This window comes from Kwoniella newhampshirensis, chromosome 9 (genome assembly GCF_039105145.1).
Source record: "Kwoniella newhampshirensis strain CBS 13917 chromosome 9, whole genome shotgun sequence".
In the NCBI taxonomy this organism is placed as follows: Eukaryota; Fungi; Basidiomycota; class Tremellomycetes; order Tremellales; family Cryptococcaceae; genus Kwoniella; species Kwoniella newhampshirensis.
Window position 1 is genome coordinate 537,118 of NC_089963.1, and position 16,204 is coordinate 553,321.

Here is a 16,204-nt window from a genome sequence, read left to right on the forward strand (position 1 = left end):
AGCAAGCGGGTGAGATCTGACGGCTACAAATGAGATGACAATGACTGCGGCTACGCACACTGACAATGTTTGGGGAATGGGGAATCGAGACTGATATACATGCGTCGGTCATGTTAGACACTTTTGTTCTCCTAGTCGACTTCCTCGTTTTTTTTTCTCGTCTAATCCGAATACTGTACTTGGTTTCCTCGCTCACAAAGACTGCTCTGCGATTCCGTTCACCGTCTTCTTACCTTGGCGCCATCACGCCATCAACCACTTCCTTTTGACGCCCATCGTGTCCTCCTCATTCGGTCTATGCGACATCTCCATCGATCCTGTCGATTGCGCGGGGGAAGTCAATGGTGAGCCATGACCCTGACCCTGACTCTGGCTCGGATGCGGACCTGGACTGGGACTCGGAGTTGTTTCTATCAGAGGACTAGCCAATGATTCAGGTCTGATGAATGGCGTTGGGGGTCTTCGTTTCTTCCCGTCACCCATAGCCGACGGAGAGAGGATATCGTCGATGGAAGAAAGGGAGAATGAGACGATTTTACGTCGATGGGGTCCCAGAGTTCGGAATGGGGCGGGACGTGGTCGGGGTTGGAAGATAGCCCGCTGATGGTCCTGCTGGATGGAAGAAGGGGACGGGGGGATATGCGATGGCGTGATGGTTATATTTGGGACGAGGGTCGGCGCGGATAGATGAGCAGATGGGGACGGTTGGGTTCCAGGAGTGGGTAGAGGACAAGTGGGATGGGAGGTCAGACCGGTGTCAGTGTCAGTGTTCGTGTCAGCGCCACCGGTGGATGAGAAAGGGAGCGCGGCTGCGTGTGGAATGACGAATAGCGCGAAAAGAAGGAAAGTGATGTCGATGATCGACGAGAGGTGATCCATCTTGGTCTGACGTCCGTCCAGTGGTGGCCAACGTCAACGTCAACGTTAATGTCGATGCTTGTCGATGCTTGTCGATGCTTGTCGATGCTTGTCGATGCTTGCAAATGCTTGCAAATGCTTGCAAATGCTTGCAAATGCGACGACAAGAGTTCAGTCCAGCCAAGCTGAGAAAGAGCTACTCGATTGATCAGAGGACTGGTTTTCGTTTTGGCTTTGGTTTTGGTTCTGGTTCTGGTTCCTGGTCTGTGGTCTGTACAATCGAGGGATTGCACAAGTACGTTTGACAGCGACGACGAGTCGTTCACTTGTGATCCGAGCGGTCCCTTATACGTTATGTTATACTGGGGCGATTCGTTCGTAGTGACTCACCGGGACCCGGAGGCGTCATAAAGGTGAGACGCAGCGGATATAAAAGGATGGCCAAGGAGAAGATCCGAAAGGATCTGTTGCTACCAGAGAGGAAAGGACAAGGAGGGAATGACGAGGAACAGTCACCTCGAGTGAGGAGATTCGAGGTAAAGGAAAATCAAATCAGGATATGGTTGGCTAAAGGAGCGTGCGGTAACTGCATGTACGACCTGTCTAGCAGATTGCTCGTATCACAGAGAACGTCAAGCTTACTATGCATGCCCTTCAGTACTCTCCGTGCAAGATAAAGGGAGTGACGCTCTTTTTTTTTAGACAAACGTACCGAAAGGCAACACAGCCATGCTCATGTTATTGTTATGCATGATATGTTGTTAGGCAATTGCCAAATGCTCTCCTGCGCCGTGCTAAGAAGGCCACAATCCCTCTCGAGGACCGATTACTGATGATGCGAGGTCTGCCTGCGCAGATAGCAAAGAGGGCACCGTCTTCCACCTAGAACCCGTCCTCTCTGAGCTTCACCATCAGACCGCCATAGAACCTGGCCAAGTCAAACTTCTCCCTCTTCTTCTTCTCCTTCTCGACCTCTTTCCGCTCCTTGACCTCCTTGTCCTTCTCCCGCTGAGCATCTGCCAATTGTTTCTTTCCTGTCTCTGTGCTCTTCGCACCAGGAATGAAATCCGCCACCCAGTCTATCACCTGTCCCACTTGAGCTAGATCCCAATCGGCCAACGAGATAGAGGAGGCCGACTTGGATGAGGTTCCCGCTTTGCCCGATTCTTTCCCGGTGGACTTTTCGTATTCTGCAATTTGGCGTTCGGCAACTTTGGGATCGCTTGATAGACCGAGATGTTCATGGACACCATGTCGACCCATCGAACCTCCTCTTCCATCTTCCTTCCATCCTCCTGGCACGCTCTCGTCTGCCTTTCCTTCCTTCTTGAATCCGCTGACAGCTCCACTGACGGCTCCATTGGGGAATAGTCCGCCTTCACCTCGCAGATCCCAATGATGGCATTCGTCCACAGCACCCAGATACTCTCCCCATTTCGCACTGGACACACTGACCAAACCATCATTCCCCTCGTAGATCCGCTTGCCATCAGGACCCGTGACAAAATTGGACGCGTCTTCTGCGTATCCATTCTCGGCCGCTGCGTCGAGAACGAGTTTTGGGAACCAGAGGGGATGTAGCACCGACATCTTGGAACACCGACCTGCTACCGAGATGTATTTCACACTGTCGAGATCAGGCGTCGTGGGGTTGAAGTGGTCTCGGAGGAAAGAGGTGGTCAGGTTCGAATAAGCAGGGGAATCGAAAATGGATAACAGGTACGACGTCAGACCGGCAGCCAGACTCCCAATGGCATCGACCTTCTTCTGACCGCCTTCGCCAGATTGAGACGGTCTAGCTAATAGAGGCGATTTGAGTGAGAACGGAAGTGCTTTCCCTGCTGAGCCAGTCAAAGCCGCAGTTGCATTCGCAACCGCGGCAGCTGATCCGATTCCGATATTCGCAGCGCACCAGTCCATGAACGGAGATCCGCGATGAGGTGTACCGATGGTTGTGAGGGAAACGGGAGTGTAGGTTGTGGGCTTGAGATGGGAAATGAGGTATCGGCAGTCCAAGCCTCCCATGGAATGAGCGACAAAGTTGACACCGGTACCTCGAGGGAGGGTGTTCTTCAGGAATTCGTGCATCTGTTCAGCGCGTTCTTGTACTGATCCGGTGCTGGAGAAAGACGAACATTAGCCGCTGTCTCGACGCGAAACGGGAAGTTCAAAAGTCCGTCATGGACAAGTACAACCGTCATGACAACATACCCTTTGACTCCTACTACCACGACGTTCACTCCCATCCTATCTCTCAGTACTTCCAAAACACTTGCCCAATAGTGCAGCTTCAACGAAGGGAAGAGTGGGATTGGGGTGGCCGTTGAGAAGCCATAGAGTCCTGGGTCAAATCTCGTCAGCACTGGTGCCGATCCATACACCCATCGCAGTGAGAACGGTAACATACCATGACAGAGCACCACCGTCTGTTTAGGTGGTTTGGCTGCTCCAGGAATCATCAACCTCTCATCGTTCATCAGATTGTAGATGTCGGTTGGTCCAGACGGCCATTTCGGGTCTGGCGCCAATTTAGGGAGTCGTCGATAACCCGGTGCTTGGCGATGATGTGAGTGACCGGAATTCTTCTGCGGATCATGCTGTTCATCTCGCAACCTCGAAGGTCCGGCGACTGGGACATCTTCCGAGGGGTGTGATTCTGCTGAAGACGCAGCAGCTGTGGATCGAAGTACTGGTGCTGAACGATGCATATGCTTGGTCTTAGGCAAGATTGGAGATGCTGCACGACCTTTTCCTTTGATGGTGGGGATGTGATCCATCCATCTGTGGACGATGTATCGTGCTATCTGGATATAGCGAAAGGGGGAAAGAGTGGTGCCCATTTTCGAGCTGAGCAGCACACCTCGATGTAGGTGTTTCACCCTAGCTGAATCGAGAGGAAGGAAGATGGGTAGCTCGAAACGAGAGGGGAAGAGGTGTTTCGAGCGGGGCCGATGGCGGGGCGGATTAGAGACTGTTGAACGGGATTCTGTTGTCTATGTCGTGTTGATCATATGAGAGATGGACCGTGAAGAGAGACAAACGTGGGTAACAGTCGTGTTTTGTTGCGCTGTAAGACCAACAACGTAAAAGTTGGGGGAGAAGCAGGGATCTCTCTCGCTCTCTTTATGACGTGGTGTCACCACCAACCCGGTAACGACCTCGGAACGGGATCAAATTATACCCTCGGTTTCCGGGGCCTGGATCGCTCTGGCCTGTGGCACAACCAAGATTCGCCACCCACAACTGAAATGAGAGGGTAAGCCGGAAGATATATGTCAGAGGAGAATGATTCGGCCGTCTGTCGATGATCTGGGTGTTTTGATGGCACGATAGCGCATGGACAGAGCGGCTCACACATGTATATACATGTGTGTATACATATATATTCCACAGAGTGTCAACATGTTGAGATTAGTGTTGGGGCAACGGACAAAGGTCATGTGATTGTTCATGCATTGGAGAAGGGTGGGGGTATGATCACCAAGGATCAGTTGGATTGAAACAATTTACGCAAAAGGCAATGTTTATATCGATAACGCATCGATGGTCCCACCGTCATCCTGTGGTACTCGAGTACCCTACAGTGAAAGTACTCGAGTACTGCAAACAGTATCGCATGTAGAGCATATGATTGACATCATTCCAGACGGTCAGTCAAGAAGACAGCTAGGATAACGGAAGCAATTTGGGTCAGGGAGGCACGCGTCTTTTGTTTTTCTCTTGTGCCCTGTTTTTGGCTTTTGGCTGCGATTCCCAGAACGACCAGGAGAAATCAAGCCTGCTTCAGTCAAGGAGCACAACAAATCATCTCTTCATCTGTCGGCCAATCTATACAGGTCATCGTTCTTCATTCCGGCTACCAAGGAATCACACGTTCAAGACGGGTCCGACTTTGTGGATCTTGCGAGACAGGAGAAAACAACCAATCGTGATATACGTCGCACGTCGTCGCAGCGGCAGCCAACCGAAGTGTTTATTACACAGCATCATCACCGCTCGTTTACATCACATCCGCCAAATCTCTTTCTGCTCATTGATCTGCACTCGCATACCATCTCTCTCTCTGTATATAAAGACTGCTTTACATAGCATTGACACGACACGGAACGGAACGATACGATAACATAGATCAACCATGCGTCCTTTCACCCCCACAACCACAGCTCTGCTCCCCGTCGCGCTCACTTTTCTGGCGCCCATCGCTCGAGCTGCAACAGTCTGCAACGGCCATGCGGAGCTTTGTGATCGGCTATATTCCAACGTGACCTTCATCGGAGCTCACGACAGCTACGCGGTAGGAAGCAGTATTGCGGACAATCAGGATCAGGATGTGACTACGCAACTGGTGAGTACAGCACACCATCACTTGAACCCGATGTCGAGGCCGCAAAAGAATGTTTTTAGCTGACGAGACCTGTGATATTGTGTAGAATGACGGCATTCGAACGTTACAAGTGCAAGCGTATGTTGTCTTTACTTGCTCAGTACTGGACAGGGGGCCCAACAAGACGACTGACTGACCTGTATCGATATCCTGACAGACACAACGCTTCGGACGGGGTCCATCTTTGTCACTCCTCATGTGTGAGTGATAGCACTCGACCGCTGCGTCGTGTCTCGCATGCTGACTGGAGTACTCTATCCTCTTAGGCTCTACTCGACGGGGGCCTCTTCTCGGATTACTTGGGCAAAGTCGCTTCATGGGTCAACTCAAATCCCAACGAAGGTATGTCGAGCTCCCACTGTCTCTTGCAGCTTGTCGTAGCACGCCTGCATGAAGTGAGACTGACTCGATTTCACAGTCATCTCCTTTATAATAGTCAACATCGACAATCTTCCTGTGACCTCCTTCTCCTCGGCATTCTCTACCGCCGGCTTGACAAACAAGATGTATTCTCCACAATCGTCACCCGTCGACCTTTCGGCTTGGCCCAGTCTCGGTACACTCATCGACGCCGGGACGACTGTCGTGGCTTTCATCGACAACCAGGCCGATCCTAGCTCAGTCCCATATCTGATCGATGAATTCTCCAATGTCTGGGAAGATGCTTACGGTGAGTTTGGCCGATTCATTGCAGTGAATGCTCCATGAGAAAGCGAACCTCAGAGCAAGAAACGAAGAGGACTGTGACGGATATGTACGGATGCTGCAGTGCTGAGAATATTGTCACAGACGTCACGGATCAATCTTTCGGCTGTGCGGTGAACCGAACGACTGGCAGCGCTGGCTCCCAAATGATGCTCATCAACCATTTCCTGGACACTGTGGGTCCAATCATCGATTCCTTGCTCGACGGATGACACCTGACTGAGCGTACCTCCCCAGACGTACACCCTTGGAGGGACCCAGTTATTCGTTCCTGACAGAGACCGGATCAACGAGACGAATGCGGAGACCGGGACCGGAAGCATCGGATTCCATGTTGACAACTGTCACTCAATCTGGGGGTGAGTTTTGCGCCAGATGGCGTTTGCCACGCAATCCTTCATGTAGCTGACATTTGTCCGGTCCCATACGCAGCCGCAACCCTAATCACATCCTGCTTGACTTCTACGATTCCAACGGCAATGCGCCGTTCAACGTCGCCGCTTCTCTCAACGGAGTTTCTCAGCCTACCAACACCATTGCGGCGAGTACACCAACAGCGACCACCTCGAGTGGTGGGACAGCGAGAGTTTCCACTTCCTCTCTCAGCAGTGGTGCTGTGCCAGTGTTCAGCGGATTTGTAGCGACGGCCATTCTGGGTGTCGGTGTGATAAGTAGTATTGTGTTGGGGGTAGGAAGGGTTTTGCTTTAGATTGTGTTTCTAAGCAGCTGGTCTGCTTTGCTCCACAAAATGGTAGAGACGAGCGGAATAGAGAAATGATAAGCTTCGCACCGTACACAACGGATTGCGTCGCGTATAGTCGATACGTAGGAGCCCATATTTAGCATTGTCATGAACACTCTTTCACGGATATGCCACCTGATGCACGATATGAACAGCTTGCCAATGCATTGTCGCCCCAGATACCCTTTTACTTCTCAGCATAACCTTCTCCTTTCCACTGTACGACATCTGGCCAGCCCTCCTGTTTGACTCTTTCCACAGTCCCCGCAGGAGTCGGTAACCCCACAACACCTTTACTCAACCATTCGCCTTCCTCCTTACCCTTCTGCAGGGCCAATTGCGCCTTACTCCTCAGAGCCTTTTTGGAATCTCGTACGGAGATGAAAGCGTCATCCGAACCGGGGACAGATCCTCGCACGTAGAGGAGGTTGAGGACGTGATCGACCCGATGGACAAGGAGGTTCTGCGTGGTTCGAAGTACTGTTCCCATGTGTCCGGGCATCTTCTTACCGGGGATCACTCGACCGGGATCCTACAAGGGTGTCAGGCAGAGGAAGGGTGAGTGATGAGTCTTTTCTTATGAGATAGATAACAGAGATTGAATTCACTTGGTTTTGACCAATAGAACCTCCAGATCTGTGCTTGACGGACACACCGTGCGAAGCTTTGAGACCTCTGAACCCATGTCGTTTCATCACGCCTTGAAATCCTTTACCGATGCTACGGGGGCAGAAGAAGATTAGTGTTGTCAAGTTGGGAGACGCCACGGAAGGATCGCTCCGATCATGCCCTTCGATCTATCCTACGCCAAATCTCGCTGTTGGATTCACCAGCACCTAAAAGACACTGGCACTGGATACGATCCTCCATACCATCATCTTTTTCGCTCAAAACAACACTCCACAAACCAAACAAACAAAGCAAGAAAACGATGACTCACCTGATACCTTGAACATCGACAAACTGACCCGGTACGAAATGACCAGCGCTCAACTCCGTCCCGACTTTGACCAAAGCATCCTCCGTCACCTGATACTCTCTCAACCTGTATTTCGGCTCGACGCCAGCTTTTCTGAAATGGCCTAATTGTTGAGCGGTGGTGGTTTTGGGCGGTCGGGACGAAGCGCCAATCTGTAGTGTGTGGTAGGGTGATGTGGGTGGGGGAGGGGTGTGTCGGACGACTTGGTTGGCGTCAACCTGTGGGGGTCCAAGTGGACGGGAGAAGCCGGGCGAAGAGGCATTAATGAGTAGAGCAGTGGAGGTTGGTTGGCGATGAGTCATGAGCGAGGAAGAATGGTAAAGGGCATCACGAGAAGCGAGAAGGTAGCGAGAATTTGATGTCAGCATCAAATATGAGCGATCTTACACCTCTCCAAGAGCCAGCTTCATCGTCACATGGTTCACCACCATTCGACGACAACGGTCTCCCCACTCAGACTCGGTCGAAAAAAAGAGAGACAGAAACCGCACCTGCAAAACCGTGACAGGCCATCTTCTCCCATCCTGATCCCACAACGCCGTCATCCCTCTCTTCCTCGCGATCAACCCCGTCCTAAGCGTATGCGGCGTCCATTTCCCCACGGCGTTCTCGACGACGACGTTTGAAGTCGAGCTCGAGGACGAAGACGAGGAAGCTTCTGTCGATGTCGAGGCGGATGTCGAATCGGCGAGCGTGGCGAGTGATCGCTGGAACGGTTTTCGTAGGGTACGGATGAAAGAGCGCATCGTGGGGATCGTGATGTGGGTGTGTGTGAGGTGAGAGAAAGAGTGTAAATGTGGATGGGTTCTGAGATGACTTTTCCCCAATACCACCGTGAAGTGCAGTGTAGCGAGAAAGTTGAGTGTAAGCAGGATGTTCGATTTCCCGACTTTTGGCAAGAAATTTGATCCCGTCCGCTTCATTGTGGCACTCACTGCGTCTCTGCTTTCAGTGCGTCTTGTCCAACCTACTGTCACAGGGGTCATCAGACGGGTCCACGAAATGGGTTGCATACATACCTCTTTCTTGTCTATATCACCTACCAGGGTGTATGAGTCTATCTACAAGATTTAATCTTCACCGATTCAACAGTTACAAATCGACAAATCACCGTATAATCGTTCATCTTCGTTTCTCTTTTCTGTTCATTTCATGTCCCCGATATCTTCTGCTCATCTTTCAACGGATGGTGGATACGAGATTCCCGGTCAGGTCATTCGAAGCCACAATCTATCTCTCTACCTCTTTTGCTCGACACATGTCACCTGAGACATCTCCGACCCCCTTCTTCCTTCTCCACCAAATTGATCCTCTTTACGCGGTTCATCCGGAGCGAATATCCACCAAACGCCTTGGATCGCCCTGAAACCAACGATGACTCCCATTGTTCCGGGGGTACCCATCAAGATCATCAGGCAGCGAGACACGCAGGCCCCGAAGATCAGGGAGAACGCGCCCATCAGCCGGACGTCGCGTGTTCTGACGTGTTTGAGGGCGAAGAGGAATGGATCGTTGAAAATGTCGACCCACTGCAGACAGGAAGACTGTGTGAGCGACTACAGGGCAGGGGAGGATGAGGAACGAAGAACACACTCACAGTACTGGTCAAAGGGACAGTGCAGCCTAACGGACTTCCCAGTCGCTACAAGAGAAACAACGACATCAGCGACCGACCCCCAGAGGTACAGCATACGAGGCGGACCGCCAATCGCTCACACAACCAACAGCACCTTGAAGACCCATAGTGACCGATGACAATGCCAACGCTAACATTCCTGTCGGAGTCACCCATGATGGATCTCCTCGACCGCTGTGATCGTGCAGAAGACGCCATCAGCTTCCCACCTATCTGCCCAGTCCCAGTCGTGCGTCACGCAATCGAGCAACGCCACTCACGTTGCTATCCCGTTCTCTCCCGAGAAATGAGCCGCCAAAGCCGCACCCAACATGAAAGTCATCATCCCCATCGTTGCGCCCACCAACCAACATCTCCTCCTCCCCCCCACTTTATTGCCTATCTGACCGAGAGTCGCCCCGCAGAGGAAACTCAACAGACTGACCAGAGCCTGTCGATCGAATATCTGAAACCCGTCATCTGCGCCTGGGGTCCAGGTCCGCGCTATCGCTAACCCTAATTGGGCAGCGTTACCAGTCTGGAATCCGCACCAAACGTAACATGCTGCGAAGGAGGGTGCGGCGGTGAGGCCGGTCAGGAAACATGAGTAGATGGCGATGGCATGTGTGGCTTTTGAAGTTGTGTCGATAGACCGAGAGAGTTGATTGAGGAATCGGCGTGACACCGAGGGTGTTCTGGACGATGAGACGTTGAGCAGAGTAGGCGAAGGTGATCGATCAGTCGGTGATCGAATGACCTCGTTGTCATTGTCATTGTCATTGTCGTTGTCGATGTCGGCGACGGCTTCAATATCGATATCAAAGGTGTTGTTGAGTGATTTCGCAATCGAATGTTTTCGATCCTGTCTGTCCATGACTCAGTCGTGGTGGCGTCAAGCTACAGCAGCAGGGAGGGAGGAGTGTCACCGATGTGCAAAGCTCGATGAGGTCGCAGATCGTCGTTTCGTCCTTATCTACCCGATAATCCTGTTATGGAACGAATGTTATGTCTTGAAATTGTGTCTTGGGAGAGCAGTGGCAAGTATGTGTTTGGGGTAAGACAGAGGTGTTAGTCATCACTATCGGTCTGAATCAGTTCTTTATGTACTGTATATAGCTGGTGAGGATTGGTGCACCGCGTGTTATGGGGCCACCTCAACCAGTCAATGCCAATACCACTAGTCCATGCCAAGAAGTCTCAAATGTCACTTTACTATGGTGATGAGGACTTTATACGTTCTATGTGTATGTGTGAGTACTACAAGCAGTTCGATACAGCGTTGTTCTTTCTTGTCCCGTATGTACAGTACATGTTGATGACACCCACAGGTCGATAGTACAGTAGTCTGCGTCAAGTTAGTAATGATGGAACTCATTAAAAGGTCTTTGCCAAGACCAAAGAGAAGACCGGACGTAGTGGTAGTGTTCGAAGCGATGTAACATATCGAACTAGTCTAGTCGACGTGCCATCGGCATCACGCAAAGAATGTGGGTGTGGGTGGTACCAACGCGGTTCGTTACGATTCTGACCGTCGTCGCGAAATCCGGGTCTGGAACACCACCAAGGTGAAGATAAGCAAAAGATGCAGGACGGGTATTCGTACTCCGATCGCAGACAGACAGAACAACTGACGCCGGCGGTGTGAGTAATATAAGTTACTGTATGATCAGCAAGTCCAGTCGGACTGTGCAGCAAATTCCCGCAAAATACGCTAGTCTTTCGACGTCAGATGTCGTAGTATGGAGAGAATGATCGAACGTGCATCTTCAATCTGGTGGAAGGATGAGATGTCTGTAGGTAAGCGAGAGAGAACTAGTGGGAGTCATTGAGCAGATCCCGGGATCCCCCTTCCACCTAAGCTCCAGACGATGACGTTGAAATCAGCAATCTGATCCTTGGCATTCGATAATGACCGATGAGAGTCTCGCCAAGATCATCGTTTTGGGTCTAAATCCTCTTGGTTAGTCACTGACCAAGTACCACTCGATCACTCGCATAAGGTTCGGAAGTATATATAGGTCATGTACACTTGACAAGAGTCACGATAACAATCCTTATGATACGCGTAACGGTACTGCACGGTGCAGTGCTTCGGTTGGGTGACACAGACAAGCGATCATGAAAGAGGTTTCGGTGATTGAGTGATTACCGTCGATATATCTTCCATCTCGGATGAATAGGTCTAATCTTTCGCGACAGGAGATATAATGACTGGTCGAATCATTCCGACCTCCCGCGGGAATATCTTGTATCTGGCAGAGAGCCATATATCTCTCTTGTAACGCAACGTATCAACCCGGCTCCTTGGCACACGACAGGCTATGAGGGGTGCCAAAGCGGTAAAGGACGGTCATGAGTCCGTCTCACCGTGTTGCGTCGTCTTTGTATATTCTGATGACGTCGACCAACTTGCGGCTGTGAGATACTTTGCCAGCCAGCACATGTGCATGATTGAATCCTCCGCAAAGCGAAAAGGACGTTTTGGTTTCAATCTGAAAATAAGAGAAAGAAAAGGAAAATGGACTTTCCGTACTTGAAATTAGACGAAAACTGGGGATGCCATGATATAGAGAAAATGTGCGAAAGAGATCCTTATCAACAGAGAGGGAAACTAATAGATCAGATCCACCGCCTAACCCCGTTCGACATACCTCAACAGCTTCCTCACGCTCGTCCCTCTCGCCCATCACGCATTTAAGCAGCGGGAGCGGCCTCACCACCGGCAGCAGCACCGGCAGCGTTGGGGCAAGCAGAGGCGATGTGACCGGCCTCACCACAGTTGTAACACTACAGCAAAAGGTCAGCCGCGCATCTTCGAAACGGAAGAGGAAGCCGAGCTGGACTCACAGTTCGACCTTGCTCCTGGGGGCACTCCCTGGAGATGTGTCCCTCCTGACCGCAGTTGTAACACTTCTTGACACCGGAGAAGCCGCCACCGAATTGTCGAGCACCACCGTTGCCGCCGGAAGGGCAATCTCGAGAGATGTGACCGACACCACCACAGGTCTGAATAGATCATCAGCTTCATACCAAGAACCAATCAGAAGATTGATCAGCTCACGTAACAAGTCTTGCTGTTGGAGAAGCCTCCACCGTAACCGAAGGCTTGTTGTTGACCGAAGCCACCGGCAGCGGCGTCACCAGACTCCGGGCACATTCGAGCCTGTCCGAAAGAGTCAGTGTCGTTCTGTAGCCCATGACTCGCACAGACGGCAATGCGACTCACAATGTGACCGGGCTTGCCACATCGGTAGCACTCGCCACCACCGGCACGGGCGCCACCGAAACCACCAGCAGCGGGGTTTTGAGGGCAGTCGGCAGAGACGTGGCCTTCCTGGCCACAGGCGTAACAGGCCTTGTTCTTAGGTTGAGGACACTATCGAGACCGGATCAGTTAAGTTTGAGTATTACAACGACTGGAAGAGCTCACGTCTCGGCTCAAGTGACCAGCGACTAAGGAGCGATTGAAATGGTATGATCAGCAGACGACTTGACAGCGAGAGTGGGAATGATATTCACGACCACAGTTGTAACACGTAGGAGCTTGAGCTGGGCATTGGGCAGCGACGTGGCCCTCTGTATATGTAGTCAGGTAAGCATGAGTCCTGTCACTGTCGAGGTTAGGGTGTTTATGTGTGTCAGTCAGTATGATGTGGGCATTCGCGAGTCGCAGGCAGTGTGCAGCGCAGATGTGGACAGGCGTCTTCGAAAGTAAACAGTTGCTTGATGAGCGGAACAGACACGGAGGGCAGAGACAGTGATTGATGATGTAATGGCATGAATGATGGCATAAGCAAACCCTCCTTCGCGGAACCGCCGTCACCGAACGGTACACGAAGGTAGAGATCAATCTGGCTATGTACGAGGGAGTTCTTCTTTTCTTGATGTCTTCTTCGTCTTCTCGTCATCGTCTTTCGACTGACTAATCGCAACTCGACTTCGCTCCCCCGCACAGCTCATCGCCGTTTTTCGGCTTCACAGCACTCAACACGCTCACTGCCCACGACTCGACCGCACCATCATACCAGACGCACAGACACACATAACGACACCCCAAAGAGAGACCCACTACGCACGTTGACCACACTTGAAGCAGGAGCTAGCTCGACCGGCGCCACCGTACATTTTGTTTGATGGTTTGTTTTGAGGGGTTGAAATGCGAGAAGATTCGGATGAAGACTTGAGACCGAAAGATCGAGGTCTGGATTGATGCTGTCGAGTGAAGGTAGTAGCAAATCGAAGTTGACGAGTGACGATGGGACGCATACAATTAGCGACTATCAAAGCATGTAAGACAAGGGATTCGAAGGGTATAAAGAGGATCTGAAAGGTAAGAGGAAGGATATATTAAGATTATTCGTCAGCCGACGATGTCAGGTGACAAGGCACATGCACCAGCGCCACCGACACCGCCAGAGCCTGTGTGAGATGATAGGAAGCAAGACTGGTGGGTGCAGATGATAGCGAGACTCACGATTCGTCTTTAATGATAGGAAGAGAAGAGAGAAGCATCGAAAGTTGATGAGCGGCCAGTAAATATCACTCTGGTTGCACCGAGGAATGCAAAGAGAAGGGGAAAAAAAACTAAATCTCAGCGATTCGGGGTTTTTATCGGAGTTACCTGTCTGATCGGCGTGGCGCAGCCCCAAGCTTCATGCATAGGACGGACAAATCTACTGCTGATCTTACAAACTGACCGGGCGCTTAGCAAAAAGCATGCTTACCGTCAACATGCGAGCTTTAGGTCCGCAGGCAGGTAGAAGAGGAAGTTGACACTGGTGACAGAGTACTTTGTGAAGCGGCCGCGATCAGAGGAAATATCTGTGGGGGAGAAAGAATTTGAATTGGCATATCGATCTCCTGCTTGACATCTGTTGCTGGGCTCACCTGTCCCCAAAGTCACCGAGACCTGGAACGATGTACGAGTTGCTATCCAAACCTTCGTCCACCCAGGCAGTGATCTAAGGGGAGATCAGCGAAACCCCACTATTCGTGCTGGCAATGCACCGCACTCACCAAGCGAAGCTTGGGGAAGCGGGTACAGACGTTCTTGATGCCCTCTGGGGAGGCGATCTTTGAGCATGGTGTCAGCGAAAATTACGTATCTACATTGTGTTGACTTTTCGCTGCACTCACAAGATTCAAGAACAGAATCTTCTCTTCCTGAACACCATGGTCGATGAGCACCTCGATTGCCTTCAAGCACGAACCACCGGTGGCTAAGTGGGACCGTTGTTCAGCTATCATGGTGATAATCTCTCTTCATGTCATGTGACTCACCAAGCATCGGGTCAAGGAGGAGCACGAATCGTTGTGAGATGTCATCTGGAAGCTTGGCGTACTGTTGGTGAGAGCTTGTTAACTGGTTCTCCAAGCAGTACATCGTCGCATAGAGCATAAGAGAGCACTCACGAAAAGCTTCGGTTGGAAGGTCTCCTCGTCCTGTCGTTGACAAATGCGAAATCAGAGAGATGTGGAAGGAAGTATGACGGTTGAGAAAACGCTCACTCTTTGTATGAGAATCTAAAGATAGGGGTACCCGAGCGGTCAGCACAATCTCAGGAGGCATATATTCTCGAAACACGTCACGCCATGACGTGACGGGTACTCGACGGACGGAGATATCTCACTTTTCCAATTCGGACTAGAAAGGATCAATATGAGTATTCGTGAAGCTTCATACGAGGAGACGGATCTAACCGTGACTTACCCGATCGACAGCAGTCTCGTAAACCAGCTTCCATCGCCTAGACTTGGTCATCAGTGACATGGACGTAGGTATTTTGTTAACATCGTGTCGCTCACCTCTCCAGCTGATCAACGGAGAAACATGAGCCTCATGTGTATTTTTACGTCGGAGAACACTAGAGAAGGCACTCACCCCGCATGATTGACACACCACAGATCCTTCCCTGGAAGGACACACCTTCGTACTCCTGACCGACTGGGGTGATGACCTTCTTTGGGACGACGGGGAGATGATTCAAGCCTGAATGACAGCTATGTCAGCGAAGCAGCGAATATAGAGGACCAAAAATATGATGTGGTGTAGGAGAAAGGGTGAGGTCAACAGCACTCACCTTCTTCAACTAATAGTCTGATGATCCTGTCTGAGGTGCTATGATGGATTCAGCATGTTAGCAACCGCCGCCATCGTTCCCTCTGGCTTGGATCAGGGTGTAAAGCGTTCACACGCACAATACAAAGTCGCCCCTAAGTTGCAAGGTCTATAAGCTTTCTCGTCGCGTCTGTTATTTTCGCACATCGCTAGCCAGCTCACCGTTGGGTTTTTTCGTCTCGGATGATGGTCAACAGCGACTGGAGCTGTCTTGTGGGTGCAAGAACGAGCGCGTTCTCGGGGAGATGGGCCTTGTTGACGTTTGTGCCCGACGCAGGAAGACAAGTGGTGGTTGGAGTGGGCGACGACATGGCGGTCAAAGGTCACTGGATATGGTGTCGTGATCGAAAGGGGGAATTAGTCCAAGTGGTGTACCGAAGCTGTGTCGGCAGGACAGAGGTCGCGGGAGGAAAGCACAGTGTATATATACACAATATCAGAGGCACCTTGCCAAGGTCTGTCTAGATCAGCGAGGAGGAGATGCGGACTGTAATCCCTTTCTAGAATGCCAAGGGTTAAAGGATCGTCCCAAAATCCCGGATCAGATTGTTCTTTTTCGCATGAGTTGTCGCCCGACTCCCCCGATAGAAGAGTTCATCAGTCACGTGATCGGACAGTGCGTTCCACGTGGCTTGTATGCGGGGCTCAGGTAAGGGTTCATTGAGATCGGCCATCTCCGCATTTGGTTTCCAATTTACCTGTGCTGTACCCCGGAGTCCGCGCTCCGACGAAAAGAGAAAAAAAAAAACGAGATGAGCAGAAAATTGGAGATGTGCGATGATGAGATTGCCGAAGATGAGCCG

The 16,204-nt window shown here is 51.2% G+C and overlaps 7 protein-coding genes across 7 annotated transcripts; 1 reads left to right on the forward strand and 6 right to left on the reverse strand.

The window, feature by feature from the left end:
• Positions 1 to 243: 243 nt before the first annotated feature.
• IAR55_004896 (uncharacterized protein) lies at positions 244 to 879 on the reverse strand (the record flags this gene model as incomplete). Its single annotated transcript, XM_066947990.1, has 1 exon — positions 244 to 879. One exon carries the CDS (start codon positions 877 to 879, stop codon positions 244 to 246), a length of 636 nt encoding a protein of 211 aa, XP_066801449.1.
• An 861-nt stretch (positions 880 to 1,740) lies between these two features.
• On the reverse strand, positions 1,741 to 3,698 carry IAR55_004897 (uncharacterized protein; the record flags this gene model as incomplete). Its single annotated transcript, XM_066947991.1, has 3 exons — positions 1,741 to 2,977; positions 3,070 to 3,199; positions 3,266 to 3,698. 3 exons carry the CDS (start codon positions 3,696 to 3,698, stop codon positions 1,741 to 1,743), a joined length of 1,800 nt encoding a protein of 599 aa, XP_066801450.1.
• A 1,295-nt stretch (positions 3,699 to 4,993) lies between these two features.
• Positions 4,994 to 6,656, forward strand: IAR55_004898 (uncharacterized protein; the record flags this gene model as incomplete). Its single annotated transcript, XM_066947992.1, has 8 exons — positions 4,994 to 5,203; positions 5,289 to 5,320; positions 5,400 to 5,442; positions 5,509 to 5,584; positions 5,661 to 5,912; positions 6,032 to 6,123; positions 6,185 to 6,306; positions 6,380 to 6,656. 8 exons carry the CDS (start codon positions 4,994 to 4,996, stop codon positions 6,654 to 6,656), a joined length of 1,104 nt encoding a protein of 367 aa, XP_066801451.1.
• A 220-nt stretch (positions 6,657 to 6,876) lies between these two features.
• Positions 6,877 to 8,414, reverse strand: IAR55_004899 (mitochondrial 54S ribosomal protein uL3m; the record flags this gene model as incomplete). Its single annotated transcript, XM_066947993.1, has 4 exons — positions 6,877 to 7,221; positions 7,298 to 7,409; positions 7,630 to 7,886; positions 8,160 to 8,414. 4 exons carry the CDS (start codon positions 8,412 to 8,414, stop codon positions 6,877 to 6,879), a joined length of 969 nt encoding a protein of 322 aa, XP_066801452.1.
• A 492-nt stretch (positions 8,415 to 8,906) lies between these two features.
• IAR55_004900 (uncharacterized protein) lies at positions 8,907 to 10,157 on the reverse strand (the record flags this gene model as incomplete). Its single annotated transcript, XM_066947994.1, has 4 exons — positions 8,907 to 9,197; positions 9,266 to 9,310; positions 9,385 to 9,478; positions 9,565 to 10,157. 4 exons carry the CDS (start codon positions 10,155 to 10,157, stop codon positions 8,907 to 8,909), a joined length of 1,023 nt encoding a protein of 340 aa, XP_066801453.1.
• Positions 10,158 to 11,977: 1,820 nt separating this feature from the next.
• On the reverse strand, positions 11,978 to 13,408 carry IAR55_004901 (uncharacterized protein; the record flags this gene model as incomplete). The annotated part of the gene is made up of 7 exons (XM_066947995.1): positions 11,978 to 12,070; positions 12,131 to 12,289; positions 12,345 to 12,446; positions 12,510 to 12,659; positions 12,714 to 12,736; positions 12,803 to 12,859; positions 13,360 to 13,408. The coding sequence occupies 7 exons, from the start codon at positions 13,406 to 13,408 to the stop codon at positions 11,978 to 11,980; spliced, it is 633 nt and encodes a 210-aa protein (XP_066801454.1).
• A 758-nt stretch (positions 13,409 to 14,166) lies between these two features.
• On the reverse strand, positions 14,167 to 15,712 carry IAR55_004902 (uracil phosphoribosyltransferase; the record flags this gene model as incomplete). The annotated part of the gene is made up of 12 exons (XM_066947996.1): positions 14,167 to 14,244; positions 14,300 to 14,356; positions 14,420 to 14,502; positions 14,564 to 14,624; positions 14,696 to 14,725; positions 14,792 to 14,806; positions 14,914 to 14,927; positions 14,994 to 15,030; positions 15,089 to 15,096; positions 15,165 to 15,272; positions 15,364 to 15,401; positions 15,564 to 15,712. 12 exons carry the CDS (start codon positions 15,710 to 15,712, stop codon positions 14,167 to 14,169), a joined length of 678 nt encoding a protein of 225 aa, XP_066801455.1.
• Between the last annotated feature and the right edge of the window lie 492 nt (positions 15,713 to 16,204).